Here is a 19,972-nt window from a genome sequence, read left to right on the forward strand (position 1 = left end):
TTGGAAAGAGAAGACCTTAGTGTAGCCAATAATGTGCTTTGGTTAAGTCACATGACATGATGTGTTTTTCTGTAGCGCGATTTCTGACAGACTGGCGTTTATTGTGAGTAGTTGCTGAATGCAATGTAAACGTCAATTAAAACAAAGGTTTAAATTATGTCAGATCGATCGAATAAATAGATCGATCAAATATGTGTTGCCAAAATGGCAACACTGTGCAATATTGCAATGGGTACAGTGTATTAGCGAGCACCACCATGTTCTATGGTAAGTGAAAGAAGAAAAACATATGCTGGATAAGTTGGCGGTTCATTCCGCTGTGGTGACCCCAGATTAATAAAGGGACTAAGCCGAAAAGAAAATGAATGAATGAATCTATCATAATGCGTGCATTAGAGGGTTGGGCTGAAACAACACAGTTCTTGAGTTTTTTTTTCCTGAAAACTTAATTGTTTTATGTTCAATCCACTTAAACTTGTAAAAACTGAGTTAACTTAATTCCTTCATGTTGTTCAAACACAAATCAATTGTGTGAACCCAACATTTTTACAGCGTAGATTTAATGTTAAAACCGCTTGCCATAGTTGCTTTCGATTGTTGGCGTGTTAAAAATTTAAATGTATTGAAAGATACCAGTTTTAACGGTCAAAAGTTGGTGGTTAGTCAAACTAACATGTTTATCTGACACCTATAATTGGGTTATGTAATGTTTAAAAGCAGTAATGATAAAGAGGAGACGATAAGAATAAAGAGCAGTTGTAAACACGGGTCTGTCAGTTCTCTGTGGTGAGAGGCGGAGTCTTTACCTTGCCGAAGCTTTATAGACAGTTTGTTCTCGAGCACTGATTGTCACTTCTTATCACTTTCTTGGAGAAACTTGAGGAAAGACAGTCTGGAAGGATGCAGTACGACTATGGCAAAAACAAGGAAGAACATCCGGAGCCCATCAAAACTGAAGTAAAGGGTAGGTGGAGGGAAAACGCACTTGAAGGGAATCGCTGCCGTTTGTTTGTTGAGGAACCTGGCTTAAACTTGTGTGTTTCATTGCTCAAAGTACACATTTTGCCTTTGGACTGTTTTATTTTGAATTTCTCCCGAAAACGTCTATGGTGATATCTGTTCACCATGTGTTACAAAGTCGTATTCCTTCGCAAAACTTTGATAATAATTGAAACTTAAATGTAGCGGCAGTGTAGTATTTTAGGACTGCTTGCATGCTTGTATGCAGAAGTCTGTGTCATTTACATAGATGTACAATGTATGGCAACTGTCTTAAAAGTTTTTAAAGAAACATTTCATTTGTAAACATTTGCTTTAGTAGCCACAGCTTTATTAATTTGTATATCGCTTAATAATTAAGCTTTTTTTAATATAACGATTTCATAATCCACTTGGGAATGTACAGTAGGCTACCTTAAATAAACGCATTTAAAAGCAAACGAGCTACTAAATTAGTTTTCATTATTGTTTTCAGCTTAAAATACCAAATATTAGCTTAATATTAGAAATATAAGGCTATAGCTTCACTAGACGTTTTAAAATGATTAAAAAGGCTTGAATTTACCCGTTGCGTTTTAAGTTTTCTTAAATAATAAATCATTTACCTGCGACAAATATTTGCTTTGAGAAATAGGTTGCTGTGTATGTTAAAATCCATACTACAACACTCAGCATTGTAGCCTACCTGATACCTGTCCTGTCATTCACTTGGGGACCAAATCTGCTAAGCTGCAGTTTTTACACTCACATCAAACTATTTTTTTTTTGTTTTAGGTGAGTTTTAGTTAATAACTTAAGCCAAAAAAGTTCTTAATGAGCTAATGAAAACTGTTCTAGACTAATCTAAACTATTATAGTTTTGTGAAACAAAAAATAAATAAATAAATAAATATATATATATATATATATATATATATATATATATATATATATATATATATATATATATATATATATATATATATATTATATATATATTTATTTATTTATTTTTTGTTAGTTTATTATTAATATTAAAGTGATTTCTGAAGAATCTCTGAAGACTGCAGTAATGAAGCTGAAAATTCATCTTTAAAATCACTGGAATAATTGATTAAATTAAATTAAAAACTACTTTTGAACAGTTATTTTAAAGTGCAATAACAGTTCACAATTTTAACTTTTGTACTGTATTTTTGATGAAATAAATGCAGTCTTGGTGAACAGGAGAAGCTTATTTTAAAACATTTAAAAATCCCACTGACCCCAAACTTTTGACCAGTATTGTAAATGTGTGTATATATACACAAACCTGGAATAGTCTGCGATTAAACCCTAAATTAATACAAGCATATTCTTAATTAAGCTAAACTTGCATTATACTATTATTATTACGATTATTTTTTTATGTGTATTATAATTTATTATCATATTTGGTTATTCCTCTGCATTCCAAAATACACTAATGTGCGGTTGTAAATGTGCGCAATTGTGACTAGGTAAAACACTTTAACATTTTGTACCAGAATAAGTGCCATTTTTACAACAAATTTTTATTTTTGAAATGTGAAAACTACAGCTATTTTAATACAAGATAATTAATTCACAACTATAAATTAACTGGAACCTATGGACAAGATTGACAGTAATATTTTAGGTGCCTTAAAGGGAATGATCCCCCCCAAAAATAATATTCAGTCATAAGCATGGGACGATAACCGCTTTCGAGGTTTACCACGGTTTGGAAAAGTCAAGGTTTTAATACCGCTAAAATGTTCTGTTATACTGTTCCCAAAGTATATGTAAGGTTTTTGAATATATTTTTTATGTGTTGTTAAGCAATGCATGTTTTTGGAACTAATAAGGAGAGCAGAAGTCAATGATTTATTTTAACTATTTAGCCCAACATGTTTACTGTTCCAAAACATTATAACTGTTTCTTAAAATAAAATAAATTGTGTGCAATTGTTTTGTTTTACCCAGACATTTAAAGAAATTTATTTTACAACAGTAATCACAATACTATGATACAGTGTTTTTTTTATTATTTTTTATCCAAGGTTATCATACAGTCAGAAACTTACAAGCTCATGCCTATTCTGTCATCATTTACTCATGCTTTACTTGTTTTAAACAATTCATGGGTTTAGTTCTTCTGCTGAACACAAAAGAAGATATTTTTAAAAATGTTGGAAATCTGTAACCGTTCCATAGTGTTTGTTTTCCCCGCTATGAAAGTTGATGTTTACAGGTTTTCTTTAGTATGAAAGTTTCTTTGAGTTTAATGTCAGATGGTTTGGACAGAGAAGTGGGCAGTTTATTATACTGTTCAAATTCAAATATATTAAACGTTTCAATCTGTCTGCAGGCTTGATTCCTGAATGGGTGCAGGGAACACTAATACGCAATGGACCCGGCATGTTCTCTGTTGGAGAGACGACATACAACCATTGGTTTGATGGAATGGCACTTCTGCATAGTTTCGCAATTAATAAAGGTATTTCTTTTATTGCCCATTAGCTTTAATAAAGACCATAATAGCTACTTATTTTTATTGCCTATGACATTAATATTTTATCTTTAAACACAATGCAAAGGTAGTCTTTCATCAAAGTTCATAAACATACAGTTGAAGTCAGAATTATTATTCAAACATTCATTCATTCATTCATTCATTCATTTTCCTTCAGCTTAGTACCTTTATTCATCAGGGGTCACCACAGCGGAATGAACTGCTAACTTATCCAGCATATGTTTTACACGGCAGATGCCTTTCCAGCTGTAACCCAGTACTGAGAAACATCCATTCACACTCATTCACACACATTTCTTGGACTTGTGGGGGAAACCGGAGCACCCGGAGGAAATCCACGCCAATACGGGGAGATCATGCAAACACCACACAGAAATGCCAACTGGCCCAGTCGGGACTTGAACCAGCGACCTTCTTGCTGTGAGGCGACAGTGCTAACCACTGAGCCACCGTGTTGCCCCAATTCTAAACAAAAGTTTTACTCATTTCTAATAACTGATTTATTTTATCTTTGCCATGATGACAGAACATAATATTTTACTAGATATTTTTCAATATGCTAGTATTCAGCTTAAAGTGACATTTAAATGCTTAACTAGGTTAATTAGGTTAACTAGGGTAATGAGGGAAGTCATTTTTATTATCGCTGAGCGTCCTTTAAATGTCTTTACTGTTGTTTAATTCTCAGGAGAGGTGACGTACAGGAGCAGATATCTTCGAGGCGACACTTACAACTCCAACATGCAGGCCAATAGAATAGTAGTCTCAGAGATGGGGACTATGGCGTACCCAGATCCATGCAAAAACATATTCTCCAAGTAAGTAGCATTATTCTGTGCTGCAGTTGATTTAGAAATAGAATGCAAAAAATGGATTTATCAAACTGTAATGCTCTATGAATCTGACTAAATTAAGAAAAGTAAAAGATCACACTTTATTCTGATGGTCCGTTTGTTACATTGCATCTACATGCCAGCTAATTCTCATTAATAATAATAATAATAATAAATTTTATTTGTTATGTGCTTTTCTTAAACTAAACGTGCTACAAGACAAAATACTAACAATATAAGGCAAGCAAAACAGCACAACAATAAAAAGATGCAATAAAACAATAAGAATATGAACCATAAGGTAGAATGAAAAGTTAACAAATTGATCATCCTAAATTAAAAGCAATGCTAAAAAGGTCAGTCCAGAGAGGCAGCATTCCTAATGCTGATGGGTAGTGCATTCCACAGCTTAGGCGCACTGTATGAAAAAGCCCTCCCACCCATGGTCTTGAGTTTACAGCGTGGCTGATACAGGGTAAGTCCCGATGCTGAACGAAGGCTGCGGGCTGGGGTGGCGAGAGTCACCATGTCACAGATGTAACCAGGTGCCAGGCCATGCACTGATTTGAAGGTTAAATTCAAGGTCTTTAAATTAATCCATGATTTAATAGGAAGCCAGTGTAATTGATGTAATATTATATTATAAGTAGACTCTTAGGTTGGGGTTAGGGTGTGTAAGGTTCATATGTACTTCCAAAGTTTCTTATAGTCAGTTAAATGTCTGTTAAAGGAGCAGTGTCAACAGATATTAAGCAGGCAGTCTACTAATATTCAAATGGACCAACAAAATAGTGTTACCAAATAAAATCATCTTAGTTAATAGCTGGGTTTCGAACAGCTTGTATTAATGTGGGTTTTGAAGTTTTGCATGAGAAACGAGTGTTGAAAATTCCACATCTTGTATAAAAATTATTTTACGCTCGCTTGAGGGGGTTTTGGACCCCTGCAAAAAGGGTTAATGTGAATAATAGGAGATGGAACTGCATTTAGCAAATAAAATCAGATGTAACTAAAGGCCGGCTCACACTGTGCGTTTTTTATTTTTATTTTAAATCCTGCACAATTGTAGCATGTCAGACTGCACGAACATGGCTCTCATGTCCCACTGTAAGATCTCAGCTGTCATAAAGTCAGACTGAACGATGATGAAGACGTGCCAAACACAAAAGAAAATGCCCCCGGAGTTTGGCATCATCCACCTGTGACACTTTCACTATCCCGCATTCTGAAATGATTCCTTACAGAAAACATAAACAATCTGTTGCAGCAATTTTGTACACCGCGTGTCTCAATAATAAGACCAGGAGGAAAAAAAACTGTTTTGACATTTCCCTGCGGTCAATTCAATTGTCGCATGAATTTCGTCATCAAATTTGGAGCTCCTATTGGTTCTTAGATTGACGCTCATCGCAGCTGTTGTCACACTGCAGGAAAGTGTCTGAAATCTTCTGACACTGCCAGAACTTCATCAGAGGACAAATCTGATCGCAATGGGCATTAAGCGGCTGTCAGTGAACTTGTCAAACCAACGATCAAGCATCACTGACTTTAGCTGAGAATTTTAGGAATCTTTTAGGATTTCCCATATTTGTTGACAAATCAAGATGACAAAATCGTGGGTGAAATCTCACAGTCTGAGCAGGGCTTTACATTATTCTTGCCTCATTTACTGCTGGTTACTAGGTTAGGTTACCACATACTAAAGTCAGCCGCTCTAACAATTTAATTGAAACCAATGCACCTAAATACCATTTAGGTATTTTTTCTTTATTCATTCATTTTCCGTTGGCTGAGTCTCTTTATTAATCAGATGTCGCTACAGCGGAATGAACCGCCAACTTATCCAGCGTATGTTTTACCCAGTGGATGCCCTTCCAGCCGCAACCCATCACTGAGAAACATCTATACACACTCATTCACACACATACGCTACGGTCAATTTAGCTTACCCAATTCACCTACAGCGCATGTCTTTGGACTTGTGGGGGAAATCAGAGCACCCGGAGGAAATCGACGCAAACATGGGGAGAACATGCAAACTCCACACTGAAAGGCCAACTGACCCAGCCGAGGCTCGAACCAGCGACAAATCTTGCTGAAGCAACCGCACTCCCCACTGCACCATAGCGTCGCCCTGGCCATTTGTTAACTAAACTAACAAATAGTCGGGCATCTGCTGCGTTAAACATATGCTGGAAAAGATGGCGGTTCAGTACACTCTGATAAATAAGAGACTAAGCTGAAGGAAAACGAATGTCTGCATAAACCTTAATTTTAATTATACATTAATTATGTTCCTTTTAACTCTCTTTTCAGAGTGATCACCTTCCTCAGCCACACCATCCCAGATTTCACTGACAACTGTGCCAATAACATAATCAAATATGGAAATGACTACCATGCTACATCTGAAACCAATTACATTCGGAAAATTGACCCTGTTACTTTAGAGACTCAGGAAAAGGTAATAAAAATGTGCTTGGAATAATATCTGGTTCAGTCATGAAACAGTACATTGAAAAAAATGCTTTTCTTAATTTTTTTTGTCTTTTTTCTAGAAAGAATATCTAAATATTCTTAAATCAACATATCGTCTTGTTTAAAGAAATGACGTGTCAAAACTAAGTGAGTTTTTCCTTAAAACAATTAAAATAATCTGCCAGTTAAGTAAGCAAAATAATCTTGTTTTTCCTTTTGATTATTTTGCTTTCCCCATTGGCAGATTATTTGGCTTGTTTTAAGGAAAAACTCACTCAATTTAGTTAGACTATTTCTTAAAACTAGACTAAATGTTTTGCTTGTCTAGAATGTTTCTTGGTTTAAGAATTTTTAGATATTTTGACTAGAAACAAGACAAAAATTCTAAGTAAAAAAGCATTTTTTAACAATGTAAAGGGTTGTGTGTGATAGGTCCTTAATGGCCCGTTTCCGCTGAGTGGTACAGTATGGTACAGTACAGGTCGGTAAGGGTCACCTTTAACAGGCCTGCATTTCCACTGCCAAAAGGGTACCAATTTGTGAGTGAAGCGTATGACAGAACGTTTCAGTCGACGTCATTTTTGCTCGAATAAATGTCTACGGTAAAGCTGGACAGGTCGTTGACATCATATGAGAAGCACTTCTCACAAAACAGATGCTTTATACACACAAATACTTGTGTATAAATGTTCATTACTAACCTTTCTATGAATATGATTTGATTATAACTGCAGATCAATGATGGGAGGAAATAGCCTACTGTAACGTCTGCAGTTTTATAAAATAAATAAATAAATGCAACAAATATGAACACATACAGCCCCTTACAGTCTCCGATATGTTACCAATTACAGAAAAACTACACAGAGCATACATTTAGTCCCTTATTTGGCTTCAAAAACACAAAATATAGCCCATCCCTTTGCTTTCATTCTCTTGCTTGCGTACATGCTGGTGACATATCCCTATAAACCAATAGCATTCAGTTGCATGTCTACCTCTGCCTTTTGATACCCTTTTGTTGTGCTGGGTACCCTTTCGAAAGAGTACCCAAAAAGTGGTATGGTATTGTTCGCTTTTAGGTACCTTTTGACAGTGGAAATGGCCATAAAAGCATACCGAACCGTACCATTCAGTGGAAACGGGCCATTAGATCAGTGTTTCCCAACCCTGTTCCTGAAGACACACCAACAGTACACATTTTTAACCTTTTCCTAACTTCAAAACCTGAAATGAATGGGTCAGATAAGGGAAACATCCAAAATATGTACTGTTGGTGTGCCTCCAGGAACAGAGTTGGGAAACACTGCTTTAGATGCATTCTGCTTGCAGTTTTATCACTTGCTACAAGCTGATTGGCTTCTGATGGTTTTGCAACCAATGGGATTATTGTTTAACATTTGAAAGAGTCTAGTTCAGTGTTCACTGTCAGCTTATCCTGCAACAAAAATCTTAGATCCTCTAAAACCTCCAGCTCCATGTCTATGGGCCACATTTACCAAGCATGGCCAATTTGTAAAACTACGCAATTCCCTAACAGTTCAGATGAATTTGGACATTTCTGCTGATGTTTTACAGAGAATTCGCTAATTAAAGAGTATGGATGTAACATCTAATTTACATATCAACCAATGCAATGAGTGCAGTGCAAATTACCATAGTGGCAAATAAGTCCACATAAGGCATGGATTATCTACTATGACCAGGCAAAGCTCACTTTTTTTAATGGGGTAAGTAGGGGGTAGAAAAATAGGCTGCATCCGAAATCACCTACTACTCAGTAAGTACTGCAATTAAATTGTTTTATTTACTACTCAACCGTTTACTTCTCAAAAAGTACGTTCTATACACTATGAATGTGAGTAGAACTCGGATGTACTACATCTGCCATTTTGTCATCATCATGTGACCTACACGCATCAGTTGCGTTGCTTCACTCCCATTCATGAATTCTCTTGCGGTGCATCATGGGATAGCATAGCATGCATCGGATGCGCACTTCAGAATATAGCCGGAAGAAGTAGCTCATCCTGGTACTTCTTGCATACTGTTTTTCAAAGTATATGGATTTCGGACATATTACTCTGCTCGCATACTGTTTTTAGCATACACGATTAAAATAATGTTCCATACTGGGCGCATAACTTCAATTCACCAGCAAAAATGGACATTGCTTTAAGTCTTATTAAAAACCAGCATCAGAATATACTATTATTGTGTTTAATTTGAAGTTAATGTTATATTTAATCACTTTTTATGAAAGTTTGAAATGATATAACTATACAATCATTGAATTTTTTTATCATGTTTATTTTATTAACATGACAATTAATAAAACATTAAATTCATACAAATAAACGCTAACTTGACGGAACTTTTTGAATGTAAACATCATCACTGCACAAAGATTATCCAAACAGCATTTGCAGCGTTTGTTTTTCAGGCTTTCTCAGGCAGAGAGTAGTTGCGCCATGCGATCATCACCCACAATTGATGTTTAAATATCCCCATTTCAAAGCATTTATTCAACAAAAGATAATTGATGTGATTGATATATATAATTGATAACTGTAATACTGTGTGATGCATAAATTAAATGCAAATGAGCAATTCCATGCAAATGTCAACCTTGCCATGAAAAATTAAGTTTTCACCAAAATACAGAAAATGTTTCTGCATTTTTTCTGTAAGCAAGTATTTTACAGTACTTCAGAAATACTCAAAAATGTATCTGTCAATGTTTTCAGACAATTATATTTGATTTACCAAAATCACACATGTGACAATTTCACATCTGTCACATCTATAACGCAAAGATGTCACATCCATAACGACACTTTTTCCTCATAAATGCAAAAATATTAAATAAAATTTATCGTTTTTGTTCTAGAGAGCCAACTCTTATGCATTCGATTAGCATTATTTCATTTGGGTTGTGAAGTTTAATTCACAGAATTTCTACAAAGTATGTTGTATACTGTAAACTATCAGACTTTTTTGGTCACATCCATAACGCATGTTTATTTAACTCATTAAAAAGTACAAAACATGTTTACAGATTGATATTTTTCTGATCCCATTAACTCTGTCGTTAGTTGTTCTGGAAAATATAAACAGATGTTTCAATATAATGTTAACGTATACTTTCTATGTGAATTTATGTTTTGAGTTTTCACTGTAAATGTCACATCCATAATGCTGGAATTGCTCAAACGCATATTGTCGTTCCTCTAAATCTCTCCCTTCCCAAGCGACACTCGCTCCATTAGCTTGCCAGCTGTCTATTTGAAAGTGCATTAGGTGGACATAGCAAACTTACAGAATTTTTTCAGAAACAGGAGGTGTAAAGATTACACAGATTATATCTTGTCTACGACCCATAAGTATTTAAATATTGTTGTTAAAAAACATCGTTGTGTACAGGAATATGGTTCGTCTACATTCGTGCAGTTCTTTTAAAACCATGATCAAAGCTGACTTGACCTACCTGTGCATTAAACATTTTAGTGCGGGCCTTCCAGTCAATCAGAATCCAGAGTTCCAACGGGCAATTCTTTCTCATGCAGCAAGAGCATGTCTTACATTGTTGTACGCATTATAAAACTACACTGGTTTGCCTAAACTAATAGCTATGATTTGATATCTATGTGGTTAACATGTTTCTGCTTTGATATATACTTAGCAAAGTATGTAGCTTTCTTAAACCACCGTAACAGAAGATGCATCACATGGTCATATTCCAGAATTCTTGGGCTTTAAATTGTGAAAGGAGTCTTTTCACACATATTTTCACACTTAAATTAACCACCAGTTGACTTTAAGCCCACTGAATATCTTTGGAATGTGTCTGACTATACTGAATGATTCAACCCTGGGTCCAATAGTGACCACTTTTAGGATCATTATTAGCTTTTATTATGGTTTGCATTCATCATGACATTGTTTCGACATTCATGTACAACGTCACAGTTTTTAATCAATCAAGAGTTGCTTTGCACCTCCAACTGATCTTGAGGAGATTCAGGGTAATTTGAATTGTCATTAATGATATGTTTTTGTATGCATGTTCTCAAAGATTATTGTTGTTGTATTATTTCTTCAAGATTGACTACCTGAAATACCTTCCTGTAAGTATCGTGGCTTCTCACACACATTATGATAAAGAGGGAAACAGCTACAGTATGGGAACATGCATCGCGGAGAAGGGCAAAACCAAGTACATGTTGTTCAAGGTACCAGGAGGAAGTAAGTATGCCATTACATTTTCTGCTTCATGATATACCTAACTATTTTTAAAAATTTTGGTCCAATCTATACCCCATGTGTTAACCATGTAGAAGCAGTTATGTGAATTCAGAGCAATCTTTTTTTTCTAAATGGTTTAGTAATTGATTTTAAATCTATTTACATTATTACACATCAGGTTTGTATGGCTTGTATGATGTGATGGAATAGGGCACTCATGCCTAAAGAGGGATGAAAACACATTTTACTCTGGAACAATGCACTTCACTGCAGTTTCCAATATTTATATTGCCAAAAGGCTCTACTCCTACCAAAAGAGGGAGGGGAGGGGGGGTAGTAGACATAATGAGACATAGTGTTTAAACCAGTTAAATATTGTGTACAACAGATTTTTCAGCAAAGTTTTGCAACCCTAAAATCAGAAAACCAAGCTGTATTTGCAGTACAATTTAACCCTTTAACTGCCGACTCTACTAAATGGTTTACAAAAAAAATCAAACATAGTTCTGTTGCACTACTACACTTGGTTTTGGATTTATTGTAAAAAAGAAAAAAAACTACTAGAAAACATGTTAAATGAGAATGAAATATTTTATGGCATACTTCAAAAACATTAGTATTTAAAAATGTTTTATTTTAAATATTTTTTTTAATAAACTGGCCTTCCACTAATATTTTCCAATTTTTCATAGTATATGTAATAATTCAAGTACTTTTACCATAAACCGACATATCAACCATTTGGTAGAGGCTGATATTTTAGAAATTAAAGAGTGTGTTAACTTGGGACATTAGGATTTAAGAAATGCAATCCAAACATTTTTTTTTTCTTGAAAGGGTTAAAATCAGTAATAGCCACAAAAGTATTGTCGGAATTTTACCACAATTAGAAAGCTGATGGCTTTATATGCTTTTGAATTTATACTTCTGGTACTTTGACATCACACATAGTCATAGTGGTGGCTGAAGTGTCAATTTTAATGGTTCATCACTAGAAGTGATCTCACCCGGAACCCAACCATTGGACTTGTATGTATTTTTGTGCAGTTAATTGTAAACTAATTTCGAGAGGATCATGTGCTTATTATTGGCCACGGTTGGTACGTCATCAGCTCTGCATATTGCGCCAGTCAGATGAATACTGACTCACTGAAAAAAACAGTTTTCCATTTCAGTCATCCTCGTCTTAAAGATATAGCCAGTTATATCTCGGCATATTCACAAGCAGGGGAGTTCTCGAGACCTACCTGAGCTCAAACTCCCCTCTCGCCCTTCAAACAGGTGGGAGCCCCGGGCTTGAGGATATTCTGAGCTCAGGGCTCTCTCCCGGGACAGCATGCCAAAAATGCTTTATTATCAATTATCATCTAAGTGTAAACTCTGGAAATACCTCATCTCGGATAATGGATTAATGTATTTTTATATAATGTAAAATTTAAATAATAATATACAATTTGCATAATAACAACAAAGTAAAAAGTAAAAAATAAAAAATAAATAAACTTTAACCCCAACCAAATAAACCTTGCTCAATCCCATCCCCTCACTCTCTTCAACGTTGCACCTTGTGTAATATACGGTCCTATCCTAATAAAGTACAAAATGCTAAAAAAAAAAAAGTAAAAACAGTATATTTAGGATAATACAAATTTAATCAGGAGATTATGTGCAATAAACTGAGCTATTAACAAAACATTTGTAATAATTTTGAAAAAGTTGGATTGTGAAAAAGTTTTGCACTTACAGTTTGACCAGCCTGTGTCACCAGATTCTGAGTACTTTCAAAACTTGAATCATTTTGTAGATAAGTTGATTCAGACTCTAGAAATGTAGGATTTTTCACAAATTACACAACATGCTTGCATTAAGTAACCCTCTACTAAACAATTGATCCTAAGGCAGGCCAGATGGATCTCCACCTTTGAAAAGCGCTGAGGCCGTGTGCACCTTGCCCTGCCGTTCCCTCCTGACACCTAGTTACTACCACAGCTTTGGCATGACTGACAATTACTTCGTCTTCATCGAGCAGCCCTTGAAGCTAGATATCCTGAAAATGGCCACCGCTTATTTGAGGAGGGTGAGCTGGGCCAGCTGCATGAAGTTTCACCCTGAAGACAGTGTAAGGATGTACTCTTTTAGATGTGTCTGTCATCTGTCAAATGTCTCTCTTTACTTAGCATTTCTTTTAACTCTCATGTTCATCAGACCCTGATTCATCTTATTGACCGAAACACAAAAAAGGAGGTTGCGACCAAATTCTACACTGATGCAATGACCGTCTACCATCAAGTCAATGCCTTTGAAGATGATGGGCATGTTGTTTTTGATGTGATTGCCTATGATGACAACAACTTGTATGAATTCTTTTACCTGGACAAGCTGAAGGAGAAGATGGGAGCAACAAATTTGTACTGCAAGCCCAAGTTCACAAGATTTGTGTTTCCCCTTAGTGACAAGGTATGCTGTTTAAAGTGTTTGCTGTATTCTTATTTGATAAACATTCAGAGCAATTACTGGGTGAATATGGATTTCGGATACGGAAAATACCGATTTCAACAACAGCCGATAGTATACCCATACCAACACCGATATATGGATTTCAACAAAAACCTTCAGCCAATACTGATACCAATAGCAATATACGGATCTCAACAAAAACCTTCAGCCGATACCGATACATGGATTTCAACAAAAACCTTCAGCTGATAGTATATCAATACCGATATACAGATTTCAACATAAACCTTCAGCCAATACCAATACCGATATATACGGATTTCAACAAAAACCTTCAGCTGATACGATATCAATACTGATATACAGATTTCAACAAAAACCTTCAGCCAATACCAAAACCGATATACAGATTTCAACATAAACCTTCAGCCAATACCTATACAGATTTCAGCAAAAACCTACAGCTGATACGATATCAATACTGATATACAGATTTCAACAAAAACCTTCAGCCAATACCAATACCGATATACGGATTTCAACAAAAAACTTCAGCTGATAGTATAGCAATACCGATATACAGATTTCAACATAAACCTTCAGCCAATACCAATACCGATATACGGATTTCAACAAAAACCTTCAGCTGATACGATATCAATACTGATATACAGATTTCAACAAAAACCTTCAGCCGACAGTCTACCAATACCGATATACTGATTTCAACAAAAACCTTCAGTCAATAGTATACCTCTAGCAATACTGATATATGCATTTCAACACAGAGCTTCAGCCAATACCGATATACGGATTTCAACAAAAACCTTTAGCCGATAGTATACCAATACTGATATTCGTATTTGAACAAAAACCTTCAATCAGTCAAGTGCATATAGACCTATACAGTAATATCTTTTTTCTCTCCATTAAATTAATCAAAGAGGCATAAGTTAAGATAAAATTAGAACACAACCATATAATAGAACATATTTATTAAATAAAATTAAAGCCAGTGCTGTTGCTATATAAATAAGCTTTGCTGATCAATAAAAGTGGTGCAGTTGATTTCTTTTTGTCCAATACATTTTAGCCCAAACTAATCAGTAGTTTTGTGTGAGCAACTGCTTTCCTGATGTACATCTGCGATTTTGTACATTATTAGACTAGATTTGATATTTTGTGCAGATTAAATTTAGATTTTTTTTTGCAAGTATTTATTGCTTTTGCTCTAAGAAAATCATTAGATTATTTAAAAGATGTGCAACTCATTGTTCATGTGTAATCATTAATAATCAGCATCAGCCTTTTTCAGATTATTGGTGATATGCCAATAGTTTTAAATTAATTCACTATTGGCCGATAAATATCGGCGACCAATATTTCTATGCATCCATGATTTGTTTAAAATTCTCAAACCTTTAGCTGCCATGCAATTGATTTCCATCAAGTTTACTTTTTGATATGTTTTGTACGGTTATATTCAGTAAACATGTAATGAATGCTTTCATTTATATTGACACCCAGGGTGAGACCGGTGAGAATCTGGTCAAACTTAAATACACAACAGCAAGTGCTGTGAAGGAGAAAGATGGGAAAATAATGTGTCAGGGTGAGATTCTCTGTGAAGGTAAGTTTAAATATGCTACGTATATATGGTCACTTTATTAGGTACACCTTGCTAGTTCTCTGCTAGTTAACGGATTCACCTACAAACATTCCTTAGAGATTTAGTCCATACTGGCACATTACACAGTTACTGCAACAGTACAACCATGATGTAAATCTCACATTTCACCACATCCAAATGTGCTCTGTTTGATTACTATTTGGTGGATTTGGAGGCCCACATGGTTATGTTCAAGATTACTAGTTTCAAGGTAAACCATGGTAAATTTGTAGACAGTATTACCCTTTTAAATTTTCATTATTATTAAAACCGATTGATTATAGAGTTTTTGAAATCATTTGATACTCTGAAAGGCTGCAATGTAAGTACATGCTTTAAATAGGCAGTTAATGAATGTGTGTTTACATATACAGTTTAAGTATGTTGTATTTCTTTCATTTAAAGTATAATCTGCACTTTACTGAGAATACTGAGCTAAAGCTTGACTTTACAAAATGAAAAGGCAAATGAAATCACAATATCAGTCAGAAAAATCACAACTTGATTATATAAAGCAGCTATATGCAATTTTGTGAAAAACAACATTAACATTGAACCCTGTAAGGTAGTTTTTGTAAAAGCAAATGTATATATAAAATGTATCTAAATAAATGTATCTATAAAAACACAGAAAATATGTACATGAAACCATACCAACAAAAGCAAACAAATCCAAAATGCAGGGATCCATGTTAATATTGTTTGTTGTTTTTTTTTATTATTATTTTTTTTATATTTATTTATTTATTTTTTTTTTTTTTTTAATTTTCAGATACAAAACATGGTAAAATTCCTTAAGTGTGTGAAATTTATTTTAACAACATTTTCAAAAAAATAATGTGATTAATTTTGATAACCATGATAGTTTTGGTCACCAGAATGAATTGTTCCATACCATAATGCCACAAGACAGGATGTATCCATGCTTTCATGTTGTGTATGCCAAATTCTGACCCTACCATCAGAATTTCGCATTTGAAATCAAGATTATTCCTATTAAGCAAACATTTTTCAGTCTTCAATATTGTTCAACCCCTGTTTGAATCAGTGTGCTGTTAGCTGACAGGAATGACACTAATGTGCTTTTTTCTGTTGCTGTAGCTCATCTGCTTCAAGTTCTGATGTTTTTTTTTTCTGCTTAGAGGTGATTTTCTGCACACTTTGGTTGTAACAAGTGATTATTTGAAAAATGTTTGCCTTTTATATCAACTTGAATTAATCTGACCATTCATCTCTTTCATCATTTTTGGACATTTAAATTGGCTGTGTGAAATAAGCTTTGCTTATCTATAAAAGTAGTGCAGTTGATTTCTTTTTGACCAATAAGTTTTAGCCCAAACTAATCAGTAGTTTTGTGTCAGCAGCTGCTGAGATTTTGTACATATTAGACTCTGATTTGATATTTTGTACAGATTAAATTTAGATTTTTTTTTTGCTAGTATTTATTGCTTTAGTATTAACTCTGCTGAATAAAAACTAGCCTAGAGCGCCATCTGCTGATTAAAAACTGGCCTAGAGCTCCATCTAATGATTAAAAAGTAGCCTAGAGCACCATCTGCTGATTAAAAATTGGCCTAGAGCACCATCTGATAATTAAAAACTAGCCCAGAGCACCATCTATTGATTAAAAACTGGCCTAGAGCTCTATCTGCTGATAAAAAGTGTCCTAGAGCACCATCTGCTGTTAACAAAAACTAGCTCAGAACACATCTGTTGTTAAAAACTAGCCTAGAGCTCCAATTGCTGTTAAAAACTAGCCTAGAGCTCCATTTGTGTATAAAAAGTAGCCTAGAGCTCCATCTGCTGATTAAAAACTGGCCTAGAGTGCCATCTGATAATTAAAAACTAGCCCAGAGCACCATCTATTGATTAAAAACTGGCCTAGAGCTCTATCTGCTGATAAAAAGTGTCCTAGAGCACCATCTGCTGTTAACAAAAACTAGCTCAGAACACATCTGTTGTTAAAAACTAGCCTAGAGCTCCAATTGCTGTTAAAAACTAGCCTAGAGCTCCATTTGTGTATAAAAAGTAGCCTAGAGTGCCATCTGCGGATTAAAAAGTAGCCTAGAGCGCCATCTGCTGTTAAAAACTAGCCTAGAACACATCTGCTGTTAAAAACTAGCCTAGAGCTCCATTTGCTATTTAAAAACTAGCCTAAAGCACAATCTGCTGATAAAAAAATTAGCCTAGAGCTTCATTTTCTGTTTAAAAACTAGCCTAGAGCACCATCTGCTGTTAAAAACTAGCCTAGAGCTACATTTGCTAATAAAAAAAACTAGCCTAAAGCACCATCTGCTAATTAAAAATTAGCCTAGAGCTCAATTTGCTGTTAAAAACTAGCCTAGAGCGCCATCTGCTGTTAAAAACTAGCCTAGAGCTCCATCCTGAGTTTGTTGTGTGTGAAAATCCTTGTTCCCACCTCTAGTTTAAAAAACAAACCACGTTAAAAGCCATGTTTCACCCCATTCTGATTCTCAGTTAAAACTTCAGCAGATCAGTTTGACCCTAAATTCAGTAACTGTGTTAAATTCTTCCATGTGATTGGCTGATACTATATTTGCATGAACTTGAGAATAAGTACCTAATAAAGTGACCATAACTGTATACATTATATGTGCATTTATTAATGGATGAAACTAAGCTAAACTATTTATTAATGGATGAAAGACCATGGTTATCAGATTTTATTTATTAACCTCTAAACCCATGCATTTTATTTAGGTGTGGAACTTCCAAGAATTAATTACAACTTCAATGGAAAGAAGTACAGATATTCATACATGTGTTGTGTAGACGAATCCCCAGTGGCCACAAGGGTATTGAGCATTTTCCTTTTTCACAGTACATTTCAGAACATTTTTTTTTATCAGTAAATGCATTGCATTAGAAGCAAAGTCGTAACCCTGGTAGTATTAGCTGCATGTTGCGACATTTTTGCTAATAATTTTTAAATTTTGGGCATTTTCTTCCAGATTGTGAAGTTTGATGCTGACACAAAGCAGCAGATTGAGTGGAAAGGAGACGACGGTTTTGCATCAGAGCCCGTTTTCATTCCCAGGCCTGGTGCAGTTGAAGAAGATGATGGTTAGTTATTTTATCGTACAGTATTTTATATTATATCTCTATACCACTTGAACCTAAATTAATCAATAAAATAAACAAATTTGGGAAAGTTGGGTAAGGTTTAAGTGCATTACAAAACTTTGCATGACTTTGAGCGCTTATCCTTGTGAGCATTTGAGTGTATGGTTAAAACTAGCCCAGAGCACCATCTGCTGTTACAAACTAGCTTTAAGCATCATCCGCTGTTAAAAACTAGCCAAGATCAGCCTCTGCTGTTAAAAACGAGCCTAGAGCATCATCTGCTGTTAAAAACTAGCCAAGATCAGCCTCTGCTGTTAAAAACTATCCTAGAGCACCATCTGATGTTAAAAACTAGCCAAGATCAGCCTCCGCTGTTAAAAACTAGCCTAGAGCACCATCTGCTGTTAAAAACTAGCCAAGATTAGCCTCTGCTGTTAAAAACTAGCCTAGAGCACCATCTGATGTTAAAAACTAGCCAAGATCAGCCTCCGCTGTTAAAAACTAGCCTTGAGTGCCATCTGCTGTTAAAAACTAGCCAAGATCAGCCTCCGCTGTTAAAAACTAGCCTTGAGTGCCATCTACTGTTAAAAACTAGCCTAGAGCACCATCTGCTGTTAAAAACTAGCCTAGAGTGCCATCTGCTGTTAAAAACTAGCCAAGATCAGCCTTTGCTGTTAAAAACTAGCCTTGAGTGCCATCCGCTGTTAAAAACTAGCCTAGAGTGCCATCCGCTGTTAAAACTAACCTAGAGCACCATCTGCTGTTAAAAACTAGCCAAGATCAGCCTTCGCTGTTAAAAACAAGCCTTGAGTGCCATCCGCTGTTTAAAAACTATTCTAGAACACCATCTGCTGTTAAAAACTAGCCTACAGCACCATCAGCTGTTAAAAACTAGCCTAGAGCACCATCAGCTGTTAAAAACTAGCCTAGAGCGCCATTAGCTGTTAAAAACTAGCCTAGAGCGCCATTAGCTGTTAAAAACTAGCCTAGAGCGCCATCTGCTGTTAAAAACTAGCCTAGAGTGCCACCTGCTGGCCTAAAGCATCATCTGCTGTTAAAAACGTGCCTAGAGTGCCATCTGTTGTTAAAAACTAGCCTAGAGCTCCATCTGCTGATAAGAAATGAGCCTAGAGGGCCATCTGCTGTTAAAAACTAATCTCAGAATCGATTAAAGAGAGAGTATCGATTAAATAAAAATAAAAAAATTGCCACAGCTCTAAAACTTTAACTCAACATTTGTTTTTTTCTGTGTCCTTCTAGGTGTAGTCCTGACAGTTATCATTAATAACAAACCTCGGCAAGGTGGCTTTCTACTAGTGCTTGATGCCAGGTCTTTCAAAGAGGTTGCCCGGGCATGTTTAGATCAAGAATTTCACATGGACATGCATGGATACTTCATACCAGGCAGTAGCTGAGGGTTTGATGTCTGCCAGCTGTATAACTATATATATTAAACATGAATGTGAAATGTTATTCCCTTTTTTTCTTAGATGCAGTAATAATAAAGAGACGTTATTACTGCCATTATGGTCTCAGCAACTGTTTGAACTTTTGAAGGGATTCATGGCTGGATAAGTGGAGAGTTGATTTAAAATATTGTGGATTACAAACTAACAAGGCTGTTTCTGAGCTCCCTTTGCATGGGTAAACGAAGATTGTTCAGATCTTTATTTCTGACCGTCTCTCATGCATCCA

At 35.3% G+C, this 19,972-nt stretch overlaps 1 protein-coding gene across 1 annotated transcript; it reads left to right on the forward strand.

Annotated features, from left to right (window-relative positions):
- Window positions 1-820: 820 nt before the first annotated feature.
- bco1 (beta-carotene oxygenase 1) lies at window positions 821-19,801 on the forward strand. Its single transcript, XM_056462332.1, has 11 exons — window positions 821-964; window positions 3,347-3,475; window positions 4,200-4,329; window positions 6,661-6,808; window positions 10,926-11,067; window positions 12,966-13,186; window positions 13,273-13,524; window positions 15,052-15,154; window positions 17,915-18,009; window positions 18,166-18,277; window positions 19,538-19,801. The coding sequence occupies exons 1-11, from the start codon at window positions 901-903 to the stop codon at window positions 19,690-19,692; spliced, it is 1,551 nt and encodes a 516-aa protein (XP_056318307.1). The 5' UTR covers window positions 821-900; the 3' UTR covers window positions 19,693-19,801.
- The last annotated feature ends 171 nt before the right edge of the window (window positions 19,802-19,972 follow it).

The sequence above is a fragment of the Danio aesculapii genome, chromosome 7 (assembly GCF_903798145.1).
Source record: "Danio aesculapii chromosome 7, fDanAes4.1, whole genome shotgun sequence".
Classification (NCBI taxonomy): Eukaryota; Metazoa; Chordata; class Actinopteri; order Cypriniformes; family Danionidae; genus Danio; species Danio aesculapii.